At 33.2% G+C, this 27,759-nt stretch overlaps 3 protein-coding genes across 5 annotated transcripts; 2 read left to right on the top strand and 1 right to left on the bottom strand.

Moving 5' to 3' along the window:
* The first annotated feature begins 404 nt into the window (after window positions 1–404).
* Window positions 405–12,565, top strand: yki (Transcriptional coactivator yki). Its single transcript, XM_073991743.1, has 6 exons — window positions 405–1,613; window positions 11,344–11,417; window positions 11,484–11,663; window positions 11,721–11,824; window positions 11,896–12,064; window positions 12,131–12,565. Exons 1-6 carry the CDS (start codon window positions 763–765, stop codon window positions 12,256–12,258), a joined length of 1,506 nt encoding a protein of 501 aa, XP_073847844.1. The 5' UTR covers window positions 405–762; the 3' UTR covers window positions 12,259–12,565.
* A 3,276-nt stretch (window positions 12,566–15,841) lies between these two features.
* LOC141406399 (uncharacterized) lies at window positions 15,842–27,751 on the bottom strand. Of its 2 annotated transcripts, XM_073991746.1 has the most exons (6): window positions 27,500–27,737; window positions 27,384–27,403; window positions 27,300–27,330; window positions 26,992–27,234; window positions 25,908–26,766; window positions 15,842–17,120 (listed from the first exon to the last, which is right to left on the bottom strand). In XM_073991746.1, exons 4-6 carry the CDS (start codon window positions 27,127–27,129, stop codon window positions 16,870–16,872), a joined length of 1,248 nt encoding a protein of 415 aa, XP_073847847.1. In that variant the 5' UTR covers window positions 27,130–27,234; window positions 27,300–27,330; window positions 27,384–27,403; window positions 27,500–27,737; the 3' UTR covers window positions 15,842–16,869. The 2 variants fall into 2 exon arrangements, with proteins under 2 accessions (XP_073847847.1, XP_073847846.1); XM_073991745.1 differs by having other exon boundaries at window positions 27,384–27,751.
* Window positions 21,954–23,705, top strand: LOC141406400 (protein lifeguard 2-like). Of its 2 annotated transcripts, XM_073991748.1 has the most exons (6): window positions 22,007–22,134; window positions 22,189–22,320; window positions 22,370–22,479; window positions 22,596–22,753; window positions 22,821–23,069; window positions 23,133–23,705. In XM_073991748.1, the coding sequence occupies exons 3-6, from the start codon at window positions 22,404–22,406 to the stop codon at window positions 23,487–23,489; spliced, it is 840 nt and encodes a 279-aa protein (XP_073847849.1). In that variant the 5' UTR covers window positions 22,007–22,134; window positions 22,189–22,320; window positions 22,370–22,403; the 3' UTR covers window positions 23,490–23,705. The 2 variants fall into 2 exon arrangements, with proteins under 2 accessions (XP_073847848.1, XP_073847849.1); XM_073991747.1 differs by lacking the exons at window positions 22,007–22,134; window positions 22,189–22,320 and adding an exon at window positions 21,954–22,000.
* Window positions 27,752–27,759: the final 8 nt, after the last annotated feature.

Here is a 27,759-nt window from a genome sequence, read left to right on the forward strand (position 1 = left end):
TTCTGTAGTGGGGAACACGACCTAAAAACCTCTATAAATTGGGAAAGTTTTCAGTGCAAGTTTCACCGTGTGGCATAAGAGTATGTGTGTGTACGCCAATGAAAATTTAAACGAGAATAACAAAGAATTTTTTAGTCCCGGTCCACACTAGAGTGATTTCATTGAAAAAATTGCATGAAATTATGCGTCTCTAGATCGACTTCCATATAATTGCTGTAGTGGGGAATTCGATTTAAGAAAGCCTAATTTCATGAAATTTTTTAATGAAATTCACGCTAGTGTGGACCGAGAATTAATGAAAATTTTCATAGTCTGGCATAAGATTTTGCTGGGTTACTAGCATTGATTCCCCCATTCTCCTCATTTTCCCATCTCAGTTCCTTGATTCCCACATTCTCCATCTTATTGTCAAAAAAGTCATTGTATGGCAACATGTTGAATATTGTCAAGTGTGGCAACACACAAATTAAAATACCAATACACTGAAGTTAAATATAAACTTTGTGAGAATATTTTTTGTTCGTTTCGTTTGGTTCATTTCCTAATTAAATATTGCGTATATGAATAAAAAGAAACAATATCGAATAATTTTTTCAATAATTTTCGATAAAACTTTTGTGGAATATTCGTAGAGGAATTGCTTGCATTTGGAAATGTTGTTCCAGCCATCTTTTTGACGTAATTAAAACGGAGAGTATACACAATTTTTTCATTTACGATAGTTTGTTCGACCTGTTTTTTCTTGTATAAATACACACAAGAATGTCGTTGAGTAAGTCCAGCGCGAGTGACGACGCAAACAAATGCAGCGTTAAGACGGATGACTCGACGTCAGCTGCGTCGAAATCTTCAATTAATCTGGTCGTTCGTAATTATCAAAACTCTGACGAGAATTTGCGGGCCCTCTTCGACAGCGTCCTGAATCCGAGCGAATCGAACCGACCCCTACAAGTGCCTTTCCGCATGCGCAAGTTGCCAAATTCATTTTTTACTCCACCCGCTGCCAGTCCGAAGTCACCAACAGTGTCACACTCGCGAGCTAATAGTGTTGACTCCGCCTATGATTGTGGCTCACAGCCCAATATTAATCAGACATCAGTGGCATCTTCCCTATCAGATTTACAGACAACGGCAGCAACGGCTGTACAGGTGCAGCAACAGTCCACATCGACAATTAATTCGCAATCAGCTACTTCCACTGCAGCTGCACCTCAAACTGAACCACGTCTACAAATTTGCCATTCACGTGCCCACAGTAGCCCAGCATCACTTCAACAGACCTATAATATACACGGCGGTGGAAATGTAACAGATGAAACTCCATTTTTGCAGCAACAGAGTGACGTTGCACGTGCCGGAAACAATGCAACAAACGCGCCTGGTTTTCCTGGCAATTTGCTGGGATACAATGCAGCCACTGCCGCTGTGGCCGCTGCAGCTGGTCTTAACATAGGGATAACGGGAACAGGATCCTCGGTTCCCCTTCAATCCTATCATATGAAGCAACGTTCATACGATGTTATTAGTCCGATACAATTGCAAAATGAATTGGGTCCCCTACCACCCGGATGGGAACAGGCGAAGACCCATGATGGGCAAATCTATTATTTGAAGTGAGTACATGCCACTTTCTTTGTCACTTATTTTGTAATATTGAAATTTACGTGTTATTGCTAACCAAACCCATACAATTTTGAACCTTATAATCTTTCTACATGCTGCTAACAATTAATTACACCATTCAGAATTACGATAACTCCAAAGTAAGGTAACTAACTGTCTGCCCTACGTAAACTGTCAACAAAAAATGTATTCGATTTGTTTTTTACTTAACACTTGAAACTATTTTTACCCCCAAACACATTCAACAGGTTGCAGTAAACACAACAACAATAATGGTAATGTGTTGTATTCTCGTTTCGTTTAGTGTGTGACCTTAGGTTTTGAAATCTAATAAGATTTTCAATAAGAATATTAAATGAAATCTTGTTTAATATTTTGGTGAAAGTAAATCTGTTTAGTTTGTCAAAATAAGTTCGCATGTACTTTCAGTTTGTTTTTAATGTCAGATTTTTGTTTATTTTTTTTACATTATTAAACGTTATAGTTTATCTAATATCAAGAGGACAATAAAATCGCCATCTAATTTGTCTCGTGCCAGACTATGAACATTTTCACTGAAAACTCTTTGCCATTTTCTTTTAAAATTTAATTGACGGCCACACACTCATGTGGAATTGTATGATCCCAGCCCAATCAAATTCGAGCCTTTTTGATCCGACTACAAGATTAAAAACCTGGAATATAAGCTTATTTTCTGATCATAAATGACTCCTATGTCAGGAGGAAATCGTAACCTCAGGCGACTATTCTAAACAAATCAGAAATCAGTCTTCCTCTGCATTAGTTTTCGACCATTTTCTGATGGTATATAAAGTCTTTTTCGAGTCGTATTTTAATCATTTATTGCTGATTTATTGATTAATTTTTGACTCTTTCTCGAGTCTTTTTGAGTCATGTGTATAATCGTTTATGAGTCGTTAGAAGAAAATCAAAAGAATTTTCTTTTTATGATTTTTTTTATTTATTATTTATTTAGAATTATACTTATAGTTAATATAAGGATAATTACAAAAAGGAGTACAAGAGCATTAGCTACAAAGGCCATCAGCTCATGCTTGTTCAAAATTTATTTTTTACATTATGATTTTTTTAGATAATAATATTGTTTTGTTTTATGTACATAAATATTGAATTTTTATTTTAATTATTAATAGTTTTTATTAAATCAAATCCTCTGCTTTGCAGAAGAGTGCGTTGTTGTTGAGATAGGATGCTGCAAGATTCAAGTATATATTTGACGTCTACAACAGCTCACATTTGGGACATTTATTATCCATATTCTTATTAATTAGGTGTTGATGTGTTAGGATTGTATGTCCCATGCGTAAACGGGTATGATTTTTTGTTTCTTTTATGTTTTGTCTTCTTTTCTGCTTTCTTATAATTTTTAATTATTATTTTTTGTTAGCGGTTGGTTAGTACACTGTTTCTTCATTCACTTTCTTAGTCCAGGGCCACACTAAGAGTAATTTCGCTGAAATTTTGACATGAAAGTAAAAGAAAATGTAAAATAAAACGGTCTGTTTGTTTCTTACGAATATTGCAACAAAGCAAAATTGCAGAACACATGAAACCGTGTACTCTAGTTTCTTGAAATTATGAATTTTTCCCAAAAAATGCAAACTTTCATGTCAAAATTTCATTGAAATTACTCTAGTGTGGCCCGGGACTTAATTTCACTTGACAAAACCTGGACATGCGTTTGTCAATACTCTTCAAATTATATGTGCCATTTATATCATAGTTATGGAGAAAGTGTATATTAAAATTATATACAACCAAACCATTATCGTCAGAAAAAAAAAACAATCATCGTTTAATCACCTATCTGTTCAAAATATGATCAGAAGATACATATTTATAATCACTTTTCAAACACCTGCATGACCCTTTTTTGATTAAGCATTTTTCAATCTTCAGATGATCAAAATGTGACAATAAATAACGAAAAAATAGTCACATTTTGAACGCCTTAATGATTTATTTGTGATTGCTACACATGTGTTGTTGTATTTTAAATTGAACTCGTTTTAATCATTACAGGGAGTCCCTTTCGAGTCCCTTACTGATCATATAAGCGACTTTATCAGTTTTTGATCACCGAAAGGACTCTAAAAAGGCTGCGCAATGTGATTTTTGAAATAAAAACAATCTTCCAAATGCTAGCTGGGAAAATGTTGACATTTTTATTGTTTTATGTCATGTTCACACGAGCGTTTCAATTAGGTTGTTCGCCTGTCGAACGACGTACACGAATTAACCCGTTTCCACGACACCATTCGTAATTAACAGAAACATAAACAAAATTTGCTTAATTTTTGTTTCCTCGTTTTCACGAAAATTTGAACCGAAAACACATAAATTATACATTAAATGGATAGGAAAAGCAATAGACTTTCCTTCAAATGTATCTTCTATATTTAACTACACGCATTTCGTTCATTTTTTACATAAATTCTGAATAATTTTGTATTTTCAATATATTTTTATATGTTTCTATTTTCAAAATTAAAGAGAGAGAGACATGTCACAACAATATTTGTGTATACAGACTTTCAGTTATTTGTTTCCTTTTTGTTTCTGATTTTTTACGCGATTTTGAACTAATGGACAAGAAATGTGTGTGGAATTATGAAGGAAACACAACCATCTTCCTTCTGCATATATATAAAATGTTTAGTTCATTGATTTTCATTCATCTTTATTCTTTTTTCTAAAAATTTTTGTGTTTTCAACAAATTTTTCAATTCTGAATTTAGACATGTCATAATTAATTTTTTCGATAAATTCTCTCATTTGTTAGGGATGGGACATACTTATTCGTCGTTCAGAGAGTATTTCTAATCGAACAACGTAGAAAAATCGTCGTTCGTTCATAGAATTTTGTGTGGGGAAATAAGTAATTTATTCATAGTTATGGGTCGAACAACGAATAGAGAACGAACGACGTACCATGGAAACGGGCTATTACAATGGTTTGAGAATTACGAATTTAAACACAAAGAATAAGATTACAGGACATTTTCATGTTAATGAAAATTTTCATAGTCAGGCATAAGACTTATGCCATGTTGATACCAGACTATGAATTACGTTGTTCGCTCTCATAATTACGTACACGAATTAACCCGTTCATACGACATGGTACACAATTCATAGCAACATGATTCATATTTTCATACCTTTTATTTACTGATTTTTAAGAAAGTTTCAGCCAAAAGACGTTTAAATATAATTGATATGAAAAAATATTTGTCCTTCTTTCAAATATCTATTTAATATTAAATTATTGGTTTGTTACAGAACTGCAAGAATTTACTAATTTTTCCGATAACATAAAGGGGAAAATGCTATCGTAGTAAAAAATAGTAGCTTCTTGCAGGTTCTGGAAAAGAGCTTATATTATTTTCATTCATGTCTTCTATTTTTTCTCAAAATTTGATATGATTCGAATGTATACTAGTCGTTAAACTGTTTACTTTTCATTCATGCTTTGCAGTTTTTCTAAAAATGTTTGGGTTTTTAATACATTTGGAATTTTGTATTTTTACTGTCATAATAAATTTATTTCGATAAATTCTCTCATTTGTTAGAGATGGGACATATTTTATCGTCGTTCTGAGAGTAATTTAAATTGAACAATGCACAAAAATGAAATTTGTTTGAAATTTGCTACCATGAAATACTACTTTTCATCATAAACGTGTAATAACAATGACCTACGACAGTTCTGAATGCTTTATATTTACATTTTAATTCAAATTTGTTCTATTTTAGAGGATTTTCAACATGTATTTATGTATGTTTTTTAGAACGACCCCATTATTCAATATTTTCTTTGACATTAAATTGTCTATAACAACAATGTTGTTTTTGTAAATTTGTTAGTTGTTGTACTTCATGCATTTATCTTATATAAATATGCCTTGCTTCAAACTATATTTTTATTAGTCTATATCTACATTAGGCAACGGGGCTCAGGGTTGCTCTGGCTCGTAGTGTATATAGTAGTAAGTTGTATATAAATTTAGGCTAAGTATTGTAAATATTTTCTAATCTTGTTATTGATACATTACCCTTTGATTATTTAACTTAACCCCGTGTGACCAGGGCGGTCATAGTCGTCAGGCTGGCCGAGCTGTAGCAGAATTAGGAACACACCCAATACATTTCATAAAACACATAGTCGTATTCACACACATAGTTGCATTCAAATAGGTAAATGTAGTAGATTAGTTGAGATAAAGTAGTATGTACAATAGCTAAGTTAAGATAAAGAGAATAAAGAAGCGTCATTCCTCCTGTGTACTCAATTCGCATTCAATGAGAGAATTTGACTGAGAGGATTTCTTTGTCTATTCATACATTAGCCTATGGGTCATTATTATATGTGTTCTTTTGCAATCTGATGGATTTGAAAACGCAAAATAAACCAATTTGGAGGCATTAAAAATTGATTTTTTACATTGAAAGTTAATACGAAGAAGTTCCTCCTTGAAATTCAATCATCACTTTTAACTTTAAGTTAACCGGAACGCTATAAATCTGTTCGGTAGATACAAACTATTACAAAAGAAGACTTATAATAATGGGGGTATGACAAATATAACGAACTTTATTACATTAACACAAACTATGAAATTTCTTCATTAAATTCAATCACAACTGTTGTTGTTGTAACAGTGTTTTGAATTATAGGCATAAGACGAGTTTACCCACTAAGCTCCGATCGGGATGAAATTATTTTCATAGGTAGATCTCGTCACCCTAATCACAAGTATGTATAACATTTGTTACGAAAGTCCATATTTCCGAGATATTGGACTCTGAAGTTGCGAAAGTTCCCTTGTTTCGTATTATATGTTTGTATATTCTCTTCTGCTTAATCTGGATCTGGGTCAATCTCCAGTTCCAGGAACGTGGTTTCTTCGATGGGACGTAACCACAGATCCACTAGAGTAAGTTGAGTAGGTTTGGCGGGGCAGTCGAAAAGTTGCCGTGTGTTGTGCGGGCCTGAGCCGCATGTTGGGCATATGTTTTGCACAGTGCTGTCGATCCTTGCCCTATAGTAATTCAGATGGCTGTAGCATCCCTAGCTTAGTTGAGCCAAAACTACTCTGGTTTTCAGTGGCAGCTGACGCTCCTCAGCTGCGAGGACCGCATTCAAACTGTTGCTGCTTATGACATCTGCAACTGTGGCCGTATGAATGCTATTCAAACGCGCTTCATATGCTTGTTGATCTAGAGGTTCTCTCTTGTAACGATCGACCTCTTCTTCTAGATGATGAAGATTCTCCTTGATCTGCCTGAATGGACGGGGCCTATCCACCATATGGTGATTGGGATGGCTCTCACGGTAACTCTCAATCAGGTATTGCAACTAAAGCATGGAATTGTGTCGCTGCACTGGAAGAATATTTGCCTCCTCGTGTAGATGGTCCATTGTAGTCATGAGCAGGCAGCCTGTTGCTGTTCTCAGGCGGCATTTGGAGGTGTACATATGTTTGTACATATCGCAACTTGTTTCCACCGCTCTCCATTTAATCCAAGCTGCATTGTTCTTGCTTCATATGTTAAAAGCTTTTTTATATTGTCTTCCCAGCGCCAGTTAAGATTTCGATATGTTCTCCAACAGCACTCCATTAAAAAATTGTCTTCTCATAAATTAACGCAAAAATGTTCGCAAATTATTTTATTTTATAACAAATTTTTGAAAACGTTAACACGTTTTTCGTCTTTTCGAAAAATTTATGCCGACGCGCCTTTAAGTTTGTACAAACTGACGTATGTACTTGTAGGGACCTCTAACAACTGCTAATAACATGTAACGAACGGAGTGCCAATCATTGCATTGCATCCAAATGTGGTTTAAATGTAAGGAATTGGAGTGCATTTTTCACGACTCTGATTGAACTGCATCCGGATTCAGTTAAAATGTGAGATATAGATGTCTTTCGTTGGATCGCATCTGAATGCGCGTAAAATGTGGGGAATGGAGTGCCTTTTTCACGACTCCGTTAGAACTGCATCAAAACATGCCGTGAAAGAACTAGTCCACATTTGACTACTTCCAATTAATTTTGCTGGGAATTAATAGGTGTTTCGGAAGAAAAATACCGCGATTTAAAAAAAAAAAACTTAAAACTACAGACAGGTTACCTAAACTTAGAAAGTAGAACTACAAAAAAAAAAAAAAAAACGTGAGAGACAGATTGCAGTGGGCGGAAGAACTCAACGAAGACCACATTTTTTAAAAAGTCTCAATAATTGCAACTATTATTTAAAAGTAACTTGTTATGAATTACTGATGTTTTTTAATATTGCTACAGTTAGGACTGCTAGCCAGCTAGCATTTGGAAGATTGCTTTTTCAAAAATCACATTGCGGAGACTTTTTAGAGTCCTTTTGGTGATCAAAAGCTGATTAAGTCGCTTGTATGATCAGAAAGGTCTCGAAAGTGACTGCCTGTAATGATTAAAAAGAGTTCAATTTAAAATACAACAACAAATGCGTAGCAATCACAGATAAATCATTGAGGCGTTTAAAATGCGACTATTTTTTCGTTATTTATTGTCACATTTTGATCATCTGAAGATTGAAAAATGCTTAATCAAAAAAGGGTCATGCAGGTGTTTGAAAAGCGATTATAATTATGTATCTTCAGATCATATTTTGAACAGTTAGGTGATTAAAAACTGATTGTTTTGTTTTATTTTGTTTGGTTGTAAATAATTCTCATATACACTTTCTACAAAACTTTGATATAAATGTTACGTATAATATTAAGAGTATAGACAAACACATGTTTAGGTTTTGCCAAGTGAAACGAAGAAGCAGTATACTAACCACCGCGTAACATAAAGGATAATTAAAAGAAATAACAAAGCGGAAAAGACAACAAAGGAAAGAAAAAAATTTCAATTTATTTCGTCTAATAAAAAGACTCATAAATGACTCCCTAAAGACTCATAAACGATTATAAACATGACTCTAAAAAGACTCGAAAAAGAGTCCCAAATTATCAACAAATCACCAATAAATGATTGAAATACGACTCGAAAAAGACTTTATATACCATCAGAAAATGGCCAAAAATTACTCGAAACTAATGCAGAGGAAGACTCATTTGTGATTTGTTTAGAAGAGTCGCCTGAGGTTAAGTTTTCCTCCCCACAAAGTAGTCATTTATGATCAGAAAATGAGCTCATATTCCAGCTTTTTAATCGTGCAGCCGGATCAAAAAGGACTCGAATTTAATTATAATTTTCAAAAAAAAATGCTGTCTGGGTGGTAATAAATATTATCATACAACGTTACATATATTAATAGAAAAAAATACCTTGACAGATATTAAGGTATAATAATGTTGCTCCCGTATCTTAATGGAAAAGCTAAAATTTATTTTATTTATTTCATTTTGTGTTATATAAGCCTATGGACCGATTAAAGTTCAATTGCATTTTGAACTACTATGTAGTAATTACAATTCATATATGTTAAAGATTAAAACTAATATGTACAATAGAGCGACCCAAAAAAAATTCAAAAATATTTGTAGGAATCGTTTTTTATCCACAATAATGAACTGGTAAAGTTTTTTCATCGATTGGATAAAAATTGCTGCATTTACAAGATTTGCGTGAAAATTCACAGAAATCACTTTGGAAACAAAGATCGCTAGATTGGCACGGGTTAACCTTAACCTATCGCCATACAATGGTTTTTGGGTCAAATAAAAAAAAATTAGGGGGTAGGAAATCAAAATGGTTGCTCTAATGTATTTACGATTAATACTCAGTCTGTTTAAAAAATTAATGAACTACTCCGAGGCATAAATATAGGAATCAATTGGACTGTTTCAGTACGGCAAAAAAATTGTAGATTCTATAGATTGAGGACTATTTCAGTAACATTTTTTATAGCTAATACTTTCTAGATATTTATATGACAGATTGAGAACTACTCCAATAAATTTATAAATTTTATTTGGAACAATGAACAATGTAGATATTGAAAGTTTAAATGTGAAGGAATTTTAATAAAATATGGTTTACGATTACGATACATTTACCCCCTGTTTTTCTAAAAAAATTTTATGTTCTCACACGAATTGTCAAATTTTGTAGATCAATTTACTCGCCTTAGCGCAAATGTGGAACGCTGATTTTTGAATGAGGATTTCTTAACAATATATAGAACGTGCCTACGAAGAATTAGATCTGTATGTCATCTAGAGGCTGAGCTATGGATGCCCAAATTATTACGAATATAGACGAACGAACAAAAAATAGTTACAAAAACAGGGGGTTAGTATTGTATATATAGTGCTTCTGTGCTAATGTAGGTAATAATGAACTACTCCAATAATATAATACATGGTAGAACAAAGAAGGTAGAGTTAAGGCCTGCGTACATAAGCTGCCTTGCCTGGTTGCCTTGCTTTTCTGCTTCATTTCTGACATAATAAAAATAAAAGAATAAAGAAGGCCGAGCAAATTTCGAACTGGGTTGCCCTTTTCTTTTTTATTATTTTATCAGAAGTAAGCAGGCGAGGCAGCTTATGTACGCAGGCCTTAAATACTACAACAAATACAACTCAAGAAAAAACCACATAGGAATTTGTTTTTGTTTGTAATGGTAGTGTCAACTGTGCATGTACACAAAACAAGGAAATGTCCAAAAATTAATGGAATTTATAAAATTATTGGAATATATAAAAATGTTTTCACATTTGATTGAATATTTTGCAAAACATGAATGAAAATTCGTTACATTTTCAGTTTGAAAGTATCCACATCATTCCACTAAATGGATAATTTGTCACTGAAAGTAGAATTCTTGCAAAAATGTTTGGGGTCGCTAAAAATTCATTGAAAAAGGAGAAGCTGTTTCAAACTTTTGTTTCTGAAATCAAAAATCACATGTTTATTAGAGCTTTAATTTTTCAAATTTAACAAAATACCACACATATTACCAATTATTATACCACTTCTATAAGCGGTGTTACAGTGTGCGGCACGTTGTTCGGACTTGGAAGAGGTTACATATTATTGATATGAAGAAGTCTTTACGAAAAATAGTTTTTTTTTTCTGGGTGATATATTTTTCATCAAAAAATGTATAAAATGTCATATGGAATTTGACACTAACGTTACAGCCCAGTTCTGTATTGCTTTTACCTTATATTGTTCTACCATGAATATAATATGTTTTTTTCATATGTTTTAATATCCAAACAATCTGCTTGAAAGGTAGTGATGACCCCTAGAACTGAGAACGAAAAAAAATCAAACGTTTATAAAGACATCTCCTCAATAGTAGAGCTCCAAAATTATTTTTTTGTTTTTTTCATTTTTACCAAAACACAGCACATTTTATATGGGAGTTGTTTAACCATTTTTTGCAATATTTGTCCACATATGTCTGTATGTTCTATTTTAATAGTTTAAAATCTAAATGAGAAGAAATGTAAAGACATATATTTGGCTTATTGCCTTATTCTTTTGTTTGTTATGGTAAACGTAGAATTAAATGAAGCAATCAGACGCAAAAATGGACTGTAGTTTTTATTTTTACGTACGCACCCAAACTCTGTTGTTAATTTATTTTACATTATTTCGAATCTATGTTTTGTTATTTCATTTTTTCGCTTATCCTTCGCAATTATGACGTACATTGTTCCAAATAAAATTTAATGGTTTTTGCATTATCCGCTTTCAGTCATACAACAAAAACAACACAATGGGAGGATCCAAGAACACAATTTAAGCAACAACAGGCATTGAATGCTGCTTGTGAGTATTGTGAAGATTGTGTTGGTAGACACTGCATGCACTAAAAACCTGATATTTTCTTTTCAGCCAATTCCAGGGCTTTAAGTAAGACAGCAGCTGGAGAAAATATCTTAACTTCAAGCAATTTGGGACCATTACCCGAAGGTTGGGAACAAGCACTAACTGAAACTGGAGAAGTTTATTTTATCAATCATATTGACCGTACAACATCATGGAATGATCCACGGCTAAGCGACCCAAGATTTCGTAAGTATTTCTGGCAGGTAGCAGTTCTCAAATTTTGCTAATGAAATTGTCCTTTAGCCATTTTAATTCAAAAAGAATTAAAACCTAAGACGGAGATGAGCTGGGTTAACGCAACAGAAATCGATAAAGATTCGGACATTTTCAAACAGAAGGCTGGGCAGGTTTGTACAACAAATAACGAAGTTAGACATCTAAGACCACACTAAAATCTATAATTGTCGTTTGTTTACAGAAATCATTGAATAAGCACAATATAAGTTTACACATGGACCCCTTCTTATCTGGCGACAACCACGCTCGACAGGAATCGAGTGACAGTGGCTTGAGCCTCTCATCAAATTCATTTGCCGTCAATAACGACTTTATAACTCATATGGATAATAGTATGGACTGTATAAGTGGTAAGTTGAATGAACGTGACGCATAACCTCCCTTTCTCACAACCTGCTCTATTACCGCGATTTCAGAAAATGGCAGCATTATAGATAATTTGGACACGACTTTACAGCTTAATGATAATATTATTATGATGAACGATGTGCTCAATTCACCATCGAATAAGCCCGATAATTTGGAATGGTATAAATTAAATTAATTTATTTGTTACGGCCGCGATCACATAAATATATCTATACATGTATATGTATGTATATATGTATTTTATATGTAGCGGGAAAAGTGCGTATATTATATTACAATTTCAATATTTGTATGTTCATTAAAAATGCTATAAGTGAAAGTATTTCCATTTTTCATAGATTTTATTTTATAATTTTTTGCAAGCAAAAAATTCAAACAATCAAATTATAAATATCAAGATTTATATATTTTTCGCAATACTGCAATAACTTACATTTACACGACAGCTTAAATAAAGAAAATTGTATTTTCTATAAACTAAAGATAAATCTGTTTAATTTTGTTCTGTATGTACTAGTAATGTATAAAAAGTAGCATGTACAAAAAAAATGTACATTTATTGACAATTCATTCGTCGATGACCTATTCAAACCTGCCTGAATGCCGACTGGGGACTGCAAGGCCCCCTTATGACAGCAGTGGGCCAACTTCATACATCAACACAAGGTGTTGTCGATATAGTTACCGACGTGAGCATCCCTTCCACGATGTAGTGGGCAGGCTTCCTCCACCCAGGCACGTCAGAAGAGTTTTTCATGATCTGGTGAGAAGTCGAAAGGTAGAAGCGAGAACATCTAGTTTAACGAGTATATCAAACAGACTTGAATAGCTTCATACTGATGACATCGATATAACGATGTCCGTCCGTCTGTTGAAATCAATGGGCCGATTCCGTACAGCGAGGCGAGTCATGTCGCGTCGTCTATCGTCTCTGTGACAAAATTTAAAAAATGCACTACGTACAGCGATAGAAAATAATCGTTGATAACAAGTTATTTTTATTTTTTTTTTTTATTTTATTTTTATTCGTTAGTAAAAATGTACGGCGACAGCTAATTTGTTGTCGCCGAAAAATGAACATTTCGGCGACAAAATTTGACGACGTCAGGCGATATTGCCATACGGAATCGAAAAATTGCATTTGGCAACGCGACACGACTCGCCTCGCTGTACGGAATCGGCCCACAAGATACAGCTCGCAATTTTTAAGATAGAGCTTTGTAATTTGGTATAGAAGTTTCTATTACTCCTAGGATGTTTGGTTTGGACTGTCGAATGTTTGGCAAATGTTTTGCGTGTGTACTCAAGCACATTGTTTTTTTGTTCGTCAAAAGTTCGAAAACGATATCATTTTCGAACAATTGGTGAATGGTTTTTTTTCACAAGAAAAATAGTTTCGAGAAATGTTTTTTAATAAGAAAATTTTTTGTTCCAAAAAATAATTGTATGTTCTTTGTATAAAATTCATATTTGCTTTTTTCAAATAATTTCGATATAAATGCTACGTATAATATAAACAATAAGTGTTTATAAAGACAACATATGGGGGCAGGTTGCCAAACACGAGACAACAATGTTTATCAACAGTTACATACATATCGAGTCGCAAACATAACAAAGAAATAAGAACGGAAAAGGTACATAACAGAAACATCAAGAAACTCCACAAAAAATGTCTTTCGCCACTATCGTCATTAGTTCATTAATAATATTATCATGTGATGGAAATCGATTTCGAGCTCAAAACGAGTCAAAAACGACTGTAGGTGTGATGCATCTACATTTTCCGACATCGAATTGTTTTCGATATCGGTTTCATATTCCATTTTGTTCTATGGAAAAATTTATCAAAAAGACGTGTGATGCAATTCGATAATAGTTTATTTTTCTTGTTTTGAAAACGGTCATATTTTTGTGGTCGATTTATAAACGATGTAATGAATTTTGATATTTTTTTAGAAAAAAAGCTTGAAATTTAAACACGGATATAGAATAGATAAATTTAAATTTATTTGACTTATATTTAGCATATTTTGTTAAGAAAATATTTGATATTTCGATAAAAAAAACGCGGATCAAAAAATCTACTTTGAACATGTTTCTTTCCCCTAGATTAGTGAAGACATCCGCTTAATATGTTGTTTGCAGTGTTTGTAATTGGACAAGAATTTCCACACTAAACTTCCATATAGGCCAATTTAAACAAGAAAAAAATTAGTTTTATTTGTTATTACATTTTTTTCGTCTTTTGCCATCGCCAAGACTAGAAAAGTATTTTTATTTCTATTTTTCTTGTTTCAACTGCAGATTAGGGATCACAAGTCCTTTTTTGGTTTGTGGGAATTTAATGAAATTGAAACAACGTGGAATTGAAATTCAATGCGGATCCCGTCACATCTAAAAACAATTCACTCGTTTTGGGCAATTTTTTTTCATTGCAAATCGATTCGAAATTCATCGCATACCTGTAGAGCAAAAATATCAAATAGCGTCAGCATCGCTAGCAATATTTTTTGTGAAATTTGTTGCTACATGTACATTTTAGCATGGCGTTAGCATTTTAAACCCTCGCTTTATGTATCAGATTTCATCAAAAACGGTATTTTTAATTTCATGTGGGTTACGTCTGGCATTTCTGGTGACGATATAAAGAAGTGGACATTTTATATAGTCAAACGTTTAAATTTTTCAAGACCACTATTCCATATCGCAGTGATACAGAATTATTACGAAGTATTGCGCTCAAGAACGTCACTGCTGCGCATTTGAAACACAGAATAAACTCAAAATAGGCATCAGGTAGAAAACTGATGCATTAGGTACATTTTGCAAAGGCGTGCATTTTAAAATATTGGTGTGTTCCAGAACTGCAAGAATCTACTAATTTTTACTATTTTTTTCCGATAACATAAAGGAAAAAATGTTATCGTAGTAAAAAATAGTAGCTTCTTGCAGGTTCTGGAACAGACCATATGTTTACAATGCACGAGCAATAATTAAAAAAAACGCAGTTTGATGGCGTTTCGGAATTTATACACGTCCACAAAAATATAATGTACAGTTCCTCTCCTATCGTTAGATATGGCGGTATTTGTAGGCAAATTTGTTTGGTTTTGTTCAGATGAACCGGAGTGTATATAAAAAGTCGTAATCACAAGTACTACAATCATATGGACATTCACGTCTCCCTATTGAAGTCTGCAGGTTTTTATGCCGGACACAATGAATATTTTACAACTTAATTTCATATTTCTAGTGTCTTCTTTAAATTTATTACCTTCCATTAAGCAAATTTTTGTAAAACAAATAAAATTATTATTAACTAGGCGTTTACACAAGACAGACTGCCTGCAAATACAACTCTGACTTACTAACACATACATACATTTGTCGGCTGTCCATAATTTTTTCACAGACAGTCGGGTTAACAAATTTTTTACATATTTGTAAAAAGAAGTGAGATTATAATTGAAATGTGTTTAAAACAAAAGAACATGAACAGAATCAAAATATGTGAACGGAAAACAAAAAGAAATCGACGATTTTCATTCATAATTTTACAACTGTTTTTGCAGTTGTCTGGACGCCTACGTCACACAGGCAAGTTTTGGGTTTTTGACAATCAATACATGTATTCAACTTTCCTGTCATGTGTAAACGCAGGGTAAAGTACGAGGCGAATTATTCCGGTTGGTTTTGTACAAATTGAAACTTTTTTTACTTACTTTGCAACAGTACTTAGGTAAATAAAATAATACTTTTTATTTGTATTTGCATATTGGTATTAAGCTATAAATATTGTTTTTATTCAATTATATACTTATATCTATAAATAAAATGTAACTACTTTGTATTTGTTGAAATAAATGTTTCAAATAAAAATATCCCTTACAATTAAGTTACATCATCCATTAGCTTAATCTTAGTCTGACTAAACTGAAAATCACATTTAAGTTGATCACCACATTTAGGGATCTACACAAATAAAATTGAGAATTCAACGATAATATTATTAAGTGTTATCCTTTGATCGAATTTCAAATACTTGCTAGGTATAAATAATAAAACAAAATAGATTAATTTAAACCAAAAACTCTCTCCTCAAAACAAAAACAATATTACAATTACATATGTTATTCTAAAAATACACGGTATTATATTTTTATTGCAATACTAGTTAAGTTTTTCTTTTTTAATTTTCTCTAAGAAAATAATTATAGCTTTAGAAATACGGATATTTACGTTTTAGTTTAAGAAGTAATTATGATTTCGTGCCGCGCTTATCTGGAGTCGCTGAAATCTTCCCGAAATTCTATCCTCGGAATAATATTGGAGCTGTTTAAGTCGTGTGTGTCGAATGTTCGTTTGAATTTTTCCTCTTAAATATACCCATGATTAGTTGATTCCAGAAGTTTGCCACTGACAGGCATGGTTTTTTTGTGCATTCAATGCCGTGGTTTAAAAAGATTTTAACAAAAATGTCAACGTTGTATTTGGTCTCATTTCCAACAAGGTCTTCAAATTCCAAGACTTATCGACATATAATGGGACAGTATACAAAAAAGGTAGCGCAATCAGAACATGCTTGTAGAATTTCTTTTTGACAAAAAAAAAATGTTTTACATCATGGTGCACTGTCATCCGTATTTAGTTCGGGTGAGATTATAGAATGTCTAGAAGTGTATGTACATGTATCAGTTTTCCACAGCGGTTGGCTTTTAAATTAAATTTGGTTATGTTATTCAAGTGATGCTAAAGCGAGCATTGATGTCTGTATGCATCGTGTCTAATCATCGGTAAATGGATGTTCTGATGTTTCACTACTATTTCGTCTTCGATTTTCGAGAATTTTGGTTGCTTGCTCCAATGTTTCTCTATAAAATATGTTATACTCTTCACTTGGCAGTGAATATTTTGAGTCATCTAGATGCCATGTTAGTCCTAGAACAATATTGAATGCAGAGGTATCATAACTATGGCAACCCGAATAACGATACTGTGGTTTTTTGTTATATTTGCAACCATTTGACTGCGCACCTAAAAAGAAAAAAATACAACGACGTCAAACATACAATAGCGTTCAAAATAAAAGCATCAATTTTAATAATTTTGTTATACATATATCCATCCATAAAGCCAAGGTTCATTTAGTACGGTTTGCCAGAAAGCAAATTTAGGCCTTTGTCGTCTTCTCTTGATGTCAAAAGATTTTGTAGCGAAAAATGCACAAAAAAGAATAAAACTTAGAAATAGTATTGGTACAATTCAAATAAAGAAGTTGGAAAGTTTATTTGGATCAAGTTGAATTTAGTGGCTGGATTTGGATCTTTTTCAGAATTTTCTGAGTCCAGCCACTACATCGTATTCACAAAGTAACTTTAATTTTTTTCCGAACGTTTACACATGCCAAAGAGCTGGCAAAAATCTATAGTATCGAATATTTTTTATATATTATAGGATTAAAAGCCGCGGCTTTTCTGTTTTGTGGATGTGCGATAGTAAATCACACGTACAATTTTTTTCGGAAAAGTAAAATGTATTTTTGTGTATTTTTATTAAATAAAAGCAATTGTTTTTTCTCCTTACATTCCTGTGATTTCTTGTGCAAAATTTCAACAAAAACAGAGACATTTTCGGCATTTGTATTTCCAAATTAATGGTGATGAAAAACTATTTATTTTATTTATTTTTATTTTTTATTTAATTAACGATAATATCGATAGCAATCGATTTTTTGAAATGAAATATCGAAAATAGCTAAAGCTGGGTACACATTGTCAGTTTTGAATGTCGATATTTCGCAATTATCGATAACTGTCAAACCGTCCAGCAACCACAAAACATTTTGCGGTTGCATGATGAATGACAAAAATGAACGGCCACACTAGCAAGCACCAACAAAGCTGTCATTCAAAACTGGCAATGTGTACTCAGCTTAATGTTGGGAATATCGATAGTTTGCCAGCCTAACCCCCGTTTACACATGCAAGTGAGAGTTCGACTGTCGATTTTTCGGAAATATCAATAAATGTCAAACCGTCCAGCATAGAGCTGGCAAAAAATCGATGGCACTATCGATAAAATCGATTATTTTTTAAAAATTAAATATCGATAGATAGTTTTGCCTACCGATATTATCGGAACAAAAACCCCCAACCTAAAATTCATTGAAATAAATAGAAATTTCGCTGCTTTTCGGTTGTGTATGTGAGAAAGTAAGTCCGTAGTCACACGTACACATTTTTCGGAAAAGTAGAATGTATTTTTTCTAATATTTTTATAAAATAAAAGCAATTGTTTATTCTCCTTTACATTTTTGTGAACTACTTGTACAAAATCCCAAGAAAAGCACTGACATTTCCGCCATTTTCATCTCCAAATTAATGGTGTTCACAACTTAACGATAATATTGATAGCAATCGATATTTTAAAATATTATATCGAAAATATCTAATGTTGGGAATATCGATGGTTTGCCAGCTCTAGTCCAGCAACCACAAAATATTAGAGTTGGGCAATCTAGTTCCCGGAGCGGAACGATCTTTCTAGTTCCCTTTCCGAAAAGGAACTAGTTCCTTAATATAGTTCCGTAGTTCCAAATAGTTCCGAGACCGATATAGTTCAACGAATTGTTATCTTTCATCGTTCTTTTCGCTCCAAATAGTTCCGAGACCGAAATGGTTCAACGAATTTTTATCTTTATCTTTTGGAACGAAGGAAACAAAAAGAGCGACGAAAGAGAAATATTCGTTGAACTATTTCAATCTCGGAACTACTTGGAACGAAAAGAATCCAAATAGTTCAACGAATCTTTCTCTTTTGTCGCTCTTTTTGTTTCCTTCGTTCCAAATAGGTGGATGAATTGACATAAAAATAAATAAATTGCAGCGGACAAACAGCAACAACGTAAGATTGACGTAGGAGTTAGATTGAAGGAACCAGAAAAACGAAAGGAACTATATGAACTAAAGGAACTATATAAACGCAAGGGCTGGATATAGTTCCAATAGTTCCTTGTCCGGAATAGTTCTTTGGAACTAGTTCGTTCCGGAACAATGATGCACAAAATAATTGGCCTTTTCCCGTACTTTATAAAGTGGTAAAAGTCGAAAACGATTTTCATATAAATTTTGTGTATGGGAACGCAAAATGTGTAAAAGTGGTAAAAATTTTAAAAAGTTTTTAGTTCTGGAACAGAGCTAATATATGTGACTGTAGTATTTGTGCCATGAATCGACGCTGGAGTACTGATTTATTCATAGCTGTTCCGGAACTACAAAACTCTACAAAATATTTTGTGGTTGCCTGAAGACTAGAGCTGGCAAACCATCTCTTCCCTGCAAAAACCAGCAAACAATCAGCTGACTTGCGAAAACAGAACAATTTGTCCGCCAATAAAGGAACCAAAAAAGTATTTTATTAAAAATAAATGATCTGTTCCAGAACTGCTAAAATCTACTAATTTTTATTCTTAAGCTGGGTACACATTGTCAGTTTTGAATGACAGCTTTGTTGTTCATTTTTGTCATTCATCATGCAACCACAAAATGTTTTGTGGTTGCTGGACGGTTGGACAGTTATCGATAACTGCGACATATCGACATTCAAAACTGACAATGTGTATCCAGGGGCCTAATTATGTGATTCGATTCGATCGAGAATTTACTCGTGAATAAGTTTTCGACACGAGAAAAAAACGGCATGATAAGACTCGATCGAAATCACTGATCGAATGTTTCGAGAGTAACCGGTAATCGAACTATGTGTTCTTTGGGGAAAGTTATGAAGGTAGACGTCAAAAAATGTGTTTATTTCAAATCAAAAACTAAAAAACAAAAATTATGAATGAAAAAATGTAAATATTTGTGGAATTTTTTGAACAATACATTGAATAATAATTTCGGAATGAAGTTGTGCTAAGAAAATATGAAAATTATTAATGTTTGCAAAATTGTTTTGTCATTCTTGTTATAGATTGCTAATACATCTACCTTAATAATTCTCTCTCAAAATAAATGAGAGAATTTGGTGGGTCTTTTGCATTAGCCTCTCTGAGAGAGTATTTCCTTTGGTAAACAACGGGGGATGAACTATTTAAAATGCACTTTATTAATAGTTGTTCACCTATAAAATAAAGCCTATTAATATTAAATAATTTTTTGTTTTGCAGAAATGCTTATTTTTTCAACTTATATTTTATGATATAATGATAGCATGCATATGTATTTATTTTAATTATAATTTTATCACAATTTCTTAAAACGACTGAAAAGGACTTTTCCCAATTTCTCTTGTTATTTTGTGTAAAAAATGCTCACAATTATTTACTAATATCATTTTTCCTCTATAAACCGTCAATCAACAACAATTTTTTACATTTTAAACACAAATACAATAAGAAATCTTTCATTTTGTTTGTTTACGATAGGCCATTTGGCTACGAGAAATTACTCGCAAATTTATGCTCAATTTCTCGATAATTTTACTCGATAACGAATGTTGTCATCCCAACTTTGAGTACTCGGGTCGAAACAACTCGATGTCGAATCACGTAATTAGGCCCCAGCTTTACTATTTTTCCGATAACATAAAGGAAAAAATTTTATCGTAGTAAAAATTAGTAGCTTCATGCAGGTTCTGGGACGGAGCAAAAAAAGAAAATTACCCACAAAGGAATTTTTCCACTTCGCAACTTTGTTCTCCAATAAGCAATACAATGTGTGTTCGTTTGCTCAAAATGTTACTGGATGTTGTTCGTTTGCTCTACAGTACAATGCAAAAGACCTTAGTCGTTTACAAGAAGTAATGTTATGTCATGTTCACACGAGCGTTTCAATTACGTTGTTCGCCTATCGAACGACGTACACGAATTAACCCGTTTCCACGACACCATTCGTAATTAACAGAAACATAAACAAAATTTCCTTCATTTTTGTTTTCTTGTTTTCACGAAAAGTTGAACCGAAAACACATAAAATATACATTAAATGAATAGGAAAAGCAATAGACTTTCCTTCAAATGTATCATCTATATTTAACTACACACACTTCATTCATTTTTTTAATAAATTCTGAATAATTTTGTATTTTCAATATATTTTTATATGTTTCTATTTTCAAAATTAAAGAGAGAGAGACATGTCAAAACAATGTTTGTGTATACAGACTTTCAGTTATTTGTTTCCTTTTTGTTTCTGATTTTTTACGCGATTTTGAACTAACGGACAAGAAATGTGTGTGGAATTAAGAAGGAAACACAACCATCTTCCTTCTGCATCTATATAAAATGTTTAGTTCATTAACTTCCAGTCAGCTTTTTCCTTTTTTCTAAAAATTTTTGTGTTTTCAATAATTTTTTCAATTTTGAATTTAGACATGTCATAATTAATTTTTTCGATAAATTCTCTCATTTGTTAGGGATGGGACATATTTATTCGTCGTTCAGAGACTATTTCTAATCGAACAACGTAGAAAAATCGTCGTTCGTTCATAGAATTTTGTGTGGGGAAATAAGTAGTTTATTCGTAGTTATGGGTCGAACGACGAATAGAGAACGAACGACGTACCGTGGAAACGGGCTATTAGGTTTATATTTACGAAATCCATTCGATTTCAACTGTCAATTCCATTGCTCAAACGTCAAATGAAATCACATACATATGAAATCCATTGAATTTCATTTGACGTTTAACCAATGGAATTGAAAGTTGAAATCGAGTGGATTTCGTAAATGTAAACCAAGCATTACTGGACTTGTACAAATTGTTAAGTAAACGGACACGGCTACAATTAGGCTTGATATTTCCACGAAAAAAATTTTTTTTAATTTTCACAAACATATGTATGTATGTAAATCACCGAATAATTAGAAACATATGAATGCAGATGACTGATTGTTTTCAGGAAGAAGAAGAGATGTAAGTGGTTGCAAGAAGAAATTTGCAAATTTGTACAGCAAGAATTTGTAAACTCTCAGTAAAAGAACTGTCTTTCTCGAATCGATGTCTTTTGCTGACTTTTTGTGTTAACAGACGACTTCCAGCAACAATTGGTACAAATTTTTACAAATTTTAGGGTAACCAGACAGACCTTTTATTATTTTTAGAAGTAAAGGAACAGATCATGAGCCTAATGTATGTTAAATTGTAATGATGAACTTAGATGACGCATACCAAATAAACGTCACGATTCTACTAATTCAGTCTCACATTATAACGACGTTTTAGTTACACACAAAGTAGGCAACACTTAACGCTAGACAGAAAACAAGCTAATTTTATCTGTAGACATTTTTTCAGAAAAAAGAAATCAATTAGCGATATGAGTCAACAACAAGGATATGAACAACAGGCCTTTGGTGTCCAGCAGCCTCAGCAGCCTGCGGCTTCTGCATCAGGTGAGACTGATTTTGATATTATGTATAATAATTAGTATTAAAACATTGCAAATTGCGTTGCAGAGAAGTGTCATATCTGTGTGTAATGTCTAAGACACTTTCCTTAATCATTACAGATCAGCCGTACGGATGGAAGCCGGATGCATCTGGATCAAGTTCTACATCCAGCGGAGGAGGGTTCTTGGATCCCGAAAATTTGCAATCAAAGAACTTTTCTTTTAACGAAGAAAGCGTTCGCAAAGGTTTCATTCGCAAAGTATACCTCATACTAATGGTAATTTAATGTATGGTTAGAGGGGGGCATACTAATGGACAATGTTAAAACATTGGTTATATTCTAGGCTCAACTGCTTTTCACCTTTGGAATAGTGGCATTGTTTCTTTTCCACGAGCCTACACAACAATTCTCACAAAGAAATCCAGGACTGGTGCTTGCAGCTGCAATAACAACGCTTGTTGTTGTCATAGCCATGGCTTGCTGCGAATCGGCCCGACGTTCATTTCCACTAAATTTTATATGTCTCGGAGTATTCACGTTGGCCGAATCTTTCTTAGTTGGTGCTATAGCCAGTCGCTACAATTCGGAATCGGTAACTGTCTAAAAAAGTCCATATGTAGTTCTAAAATGTAACGAATCCACTTAATACTTCAAGGTGTTTTTGGCTGTGGGAATAACGGCAATATTATGTTTGGCATTAACGCTCTTTGCTATGCAAACAAAATATGACTTCACTGCCTGTGGAGGATTCCTCATAGCTGCCCTGGTTTGTCTAATGATATTCGGTATTGTCGCAATGTTTTGGAGAGCACACATTGTACAGACTATATATGCTGGCTGTGGTGCTTTGTTAGCCTGCGTTTTCCTCATATACGATACACAAATCATGATGGGAGGCGACCATAAATACAGCATCAGTCCGGAGGAGTATATATTTGCTGCATTGAATCTCTACATGGATGTTATTCGAATCTTTCTTTACGTTTTACAATTGATTGGTAACAGAAAGTAAATTCATCATACGAAACTAATTTTGGAAGTTTTTGCTTTCATTCCAAATACATGATCAAAGAATTTAAGAATCACGTATACTTATATTTATGTGTGTCACAAAATTAATTTGGTATTTTTATTTAACACAATAATCAGTTAAAATTACTGCGTATTTTAATCCCCCAGGTCAATATATACTACTACAAATAAATAATACAAAGAAATTGAGTAACAATTTTTAGTACTTTTCAATACTTACAGAGAAAATAATTTTAGAAAGCGATAACATACCCGTACATTCGGCAAGTATGTGCCTATGTATTATGGATGCTGATGTGAAAAGGTTTCTTATCATATGTACTATCTTGTAGTAGGCTACTAAATCTATCTCAATGTATTTGTATTGGTGGTTAAAAGATTCGATAAGTTATCTCAAAATTACTCTGGATGCATAATTGTAATTTCGCAATTCCCACCAAACGCGTACACTCCTATCCGAAACTAGACAAATGCATTGAGCGCAACAGAAACTCAAACAAGTAAAAACAGTCAAATGACTTTTAAAAAATTTTGGCGTATCAAAAAAGTGAAAGAACTTACAACATTTTATAATGAAAGATAAAAATTATAGCATCTAAGTCTTGCCCAATTTCTTTGTTTGTTTGATATATATACAACAAGCTCACGTACACAAAAAGTATATGTATTAGTAGAGCTCATGTGCAAAACAAATAGTCATCATTCAGGTTGTGCAAGCAAAAATATCGACACAGTGCTGCGGCAGTTACATTTGGGCCTCGATTATCAGTGATTTTTCCGAGTGAAGGCTTTATGGATAATCCAGCAATATTTCTCAAATGCATACAGTTGCGTTCAAAATAATAGGAGTGCCCATACACAAAATGGGATGGTCCAAAAAGCATGGTTAAACTTCTCCATTTTGGCCAATTTTGTATTTGATTGACATCCCTACTGTTAATTCATTAACAAAATGTGGCGATTTGTTTTAAATTATTTACTGTTTACACCAACATTATAAATCGTCTTCAATTTTTTTGTTTAAAAAAAAAAATAGGAGAGTGGAAAAAAGGACAATAAAAATCATTTTAGTTCAATTTACGACCAAAACTGTAAATGTTTTAGTTGGTAGTAGAAAATCCAATAGATTTGAAGTTTGTTTGAAAACAAAAGTCCTTTGGTGGTAGCCAAAATTAGATTCTCCAATGGACGGGTAATAACTACTTGCTTTTAAATCCCTCCGAGACAAGAGCAATTTTTGTGGGTCTAATGAGTCAATTATTCTTATTTTTATAGGGCAACTTAATGTTAATTTTTTTGCGCCGACACAAATTTTTGGGAATTGTAATAAAAAAACTCAATTTTGGACATCACATATGGGACTTTACGGAGACTCTACTCGATTGGTTTTTATTATACAACTTGGGCCAGGTCTGTACCTGGCTTATTAACACCGCTCATCTCGTACGCTCTTGAAACAACGTCTGGGGCTGTCAATTATAATTTCTATAAGCTAAAATGCATTTTATGGTTGTAATGTCCGCAGGAGTGATCATATTTTAAGATTTGTTATTATTTTTAGCATTCCTGTTCGAACAATATCTTGATCAGCGAAACCTGCTATAAAAACTGGGATGCCTTTACCATTATGTACTATGTTTAATTTCACTCGCTCTACTAGAAATACCCAGATAATTTTAGTTCGGATTTGTATTGCAAGGTGCTGGAATTTTTTACTTCTTGAACTGCGTATTTTTCGCATTCAAATAACGCTTTTCTTTTAAATCTGTGTAATTAATTACCTTCTATGTAGCTTTTAACTACTCTCGCTGGTTTTGCTATTTGCCGCTTTGTCAATTCATTTTTTAATTGTACATAAATATGACTATAGAGACAACAAAACAAAGTAAAATAAAATGAAAATCTATGACAAATTATTAATATGTTCAAGTACTGCAAAAACCTATTAATTTTTACAATTTTTTTTCGGTAACATAAAGGAAAAAAATGTTACCGTAGTAAAAATTAGTAGCTTCTTGCAGGTTCTGGAACAAACAGAGCGTATACTTAGTTAATTTTCATGAAATTTAGCGATTCCCACTACCACGATTTCATTATATTATTACTCCACTATGAAACTCGATCTAGGGACGCACAATTTCATGAAATGTTTTCAATGAAATCTCTTTAGTGTGGACCGGGACTAAGGAACACGAACTAGGGACACATCATTTCATAAAATTTTCTAAATGAAATCGCTCTAGTACGGACCGGGACCCGTTTTGTATTACTAATAAATAAATATTAAAGTCTACCAATTTATATTACAGTGCATACAACAGCAACAATAACGGCATAAAGTTACTCTCTATGATTAACTGTGCTAATGAAAAGTACATTAAAACGTTTTTTAACTTACCAATTGGATCTAAACACTCCAATGTCAGGGCACATTTTATCCATGGCAAGAGAATCTTTTCAGTAACAAAAGATGTATCCTCAAATAGGACTGTGTCAAGATCGACCATCCTTAAGAATATGAAATCATCAGCGTCAGTATGAAAATAATCAAACATTTTTGGATGGGTTCGTGTAGAAACGGCGGTAGGTGTGTTCCAACCTAGAACACCCACTGAGTGTAGTTGCTTTTGCAACTCGAGTAAGTCTTGACTTGTTCCACGAATCCTTATATAGTTCTCGGCAAATAATATTGATTTGGAGCGCATTAGCGCATCCTTTATCACAATAGGTCGATATGCGTGCATTCGTTGGTCCGAAACATGCGATGGAAATACTGATAAATCATACGATATTACAGTACAACGCGAATTGTTGCAATATGCGGTCAGTGCTCTCAATTCATCTTCTGACAAACCCAGATCGTATATGATCAAGTACTCATTTGGGAACTTCAAAGCTATGTTCTGCGACAGAAGTATTGCAGATGGTGCCTGTCCTTCCTGAACATATGTTACAATGGTAAAATTTACTTTAGTGCCATTAAACACATGTGTGGTAGACGTATGCCCATTAGCTTGGGAAGATTGCGAATTTTCAAGATCTTCTTTCGAATTCGGTAATAGCTCCACATCGACCATATATCCAGGATATTTGCGAGGACGGTGATCATTTCTGTTGTTGTCATCATATTTATAGTAATTTGCAGTTAACGTGTTTTTTGTTGCATTATGAGCACCGGATTGTGTTGTAAATCCCAATATTGTCAAATACTTTGCATCAATCTCAAGATTCTTCTCTTCGGAAACACGCAAATTTTCCTGAAAAAGTCCATAATTAATGTTATGTGCAATATTTTATATAAAAAGTGTAAATTACTACAGAAAGTACAACGATTAGGATAGTTTTAAAAATAAGGAAGTATAATTTCATAATTCAGATCGCGGATTGTTCATAAAAAAAAAAAAACTAGAAACAAATTATAACTACCACCGAATCAATTGTATTAGTTCTACATGCATTTGACAAAATGCAGTCAATCCTACCTGAATCTTATTTATTTGTTGATGAGTGTGCGAAACAATATTTTTCAAGTCATTAGATTCACTTGTACCCAATATGATGAATAATAATGTTGAGGTCACAATACAGCAAAGAACCACAATAAAGTGCTTTGTTCGCATTGCTGCTTCGAGTAATAGTATGCTCCTTTCTTCTTGTAATTCAATAAAATGGAATGGATGTTAGATTCTATGTTAAATATTTCTGGTGGATACTGTGTACTATCACTGTAAAGTACAATTTTCGATTTCAAATGGAGATTTAGATGTTTATGCTACTCCGACGCACAAACCTGTGGATAAAACTGATCAGGTGACAGGTATCTGGAAGGTGAAAAATATTAAACTTAACATACTCCATACAAATCAAGTCGTACCTTTACAAGTGTTACTCTTTCTATTACGGCAATCATTCCCCACGAGAGTCAAATAAAAATTGGACAGATTAGTTTTCGGCAAATTGTTATGGGATGGCAAATTGAAATGGGCCTACCCAAAATGCTTTATTCAAAGATGTTTGGATCATGGGATAATCCAGGATCACTTCCAGGATCTTTATTCACATTATAGGTAAAAGGATTGCAAGCACCAATAAAGTCCAGTTTTTATTTCACTCTGGTTTGCTATTTATTTAGTGGAAACAAATTGGATTTTTCCCTATGATGAATATTTAGATTTGCTTGCCTCGCCTCTCCTGTAACTTTTTGATATTTTTCCAATCTAACAAACAGCTGATTAGCTAACTGAGAATAA

This window comes from Musca autumnalis, unplaced genomic scaffold, assembly GCF_047663935.1.
Source record: "Musca autumnalis isolate F117 unplaced genomic scaffold, ASM4766393v1 scaffold_5, whole genome shotgun sequence".
Classification (NCBI taxonomy): Eukaryota; Metazoa; Arthropoda; class Insecta; order Diptera; family Muscidae; genus Musca; species Musca autumnalis.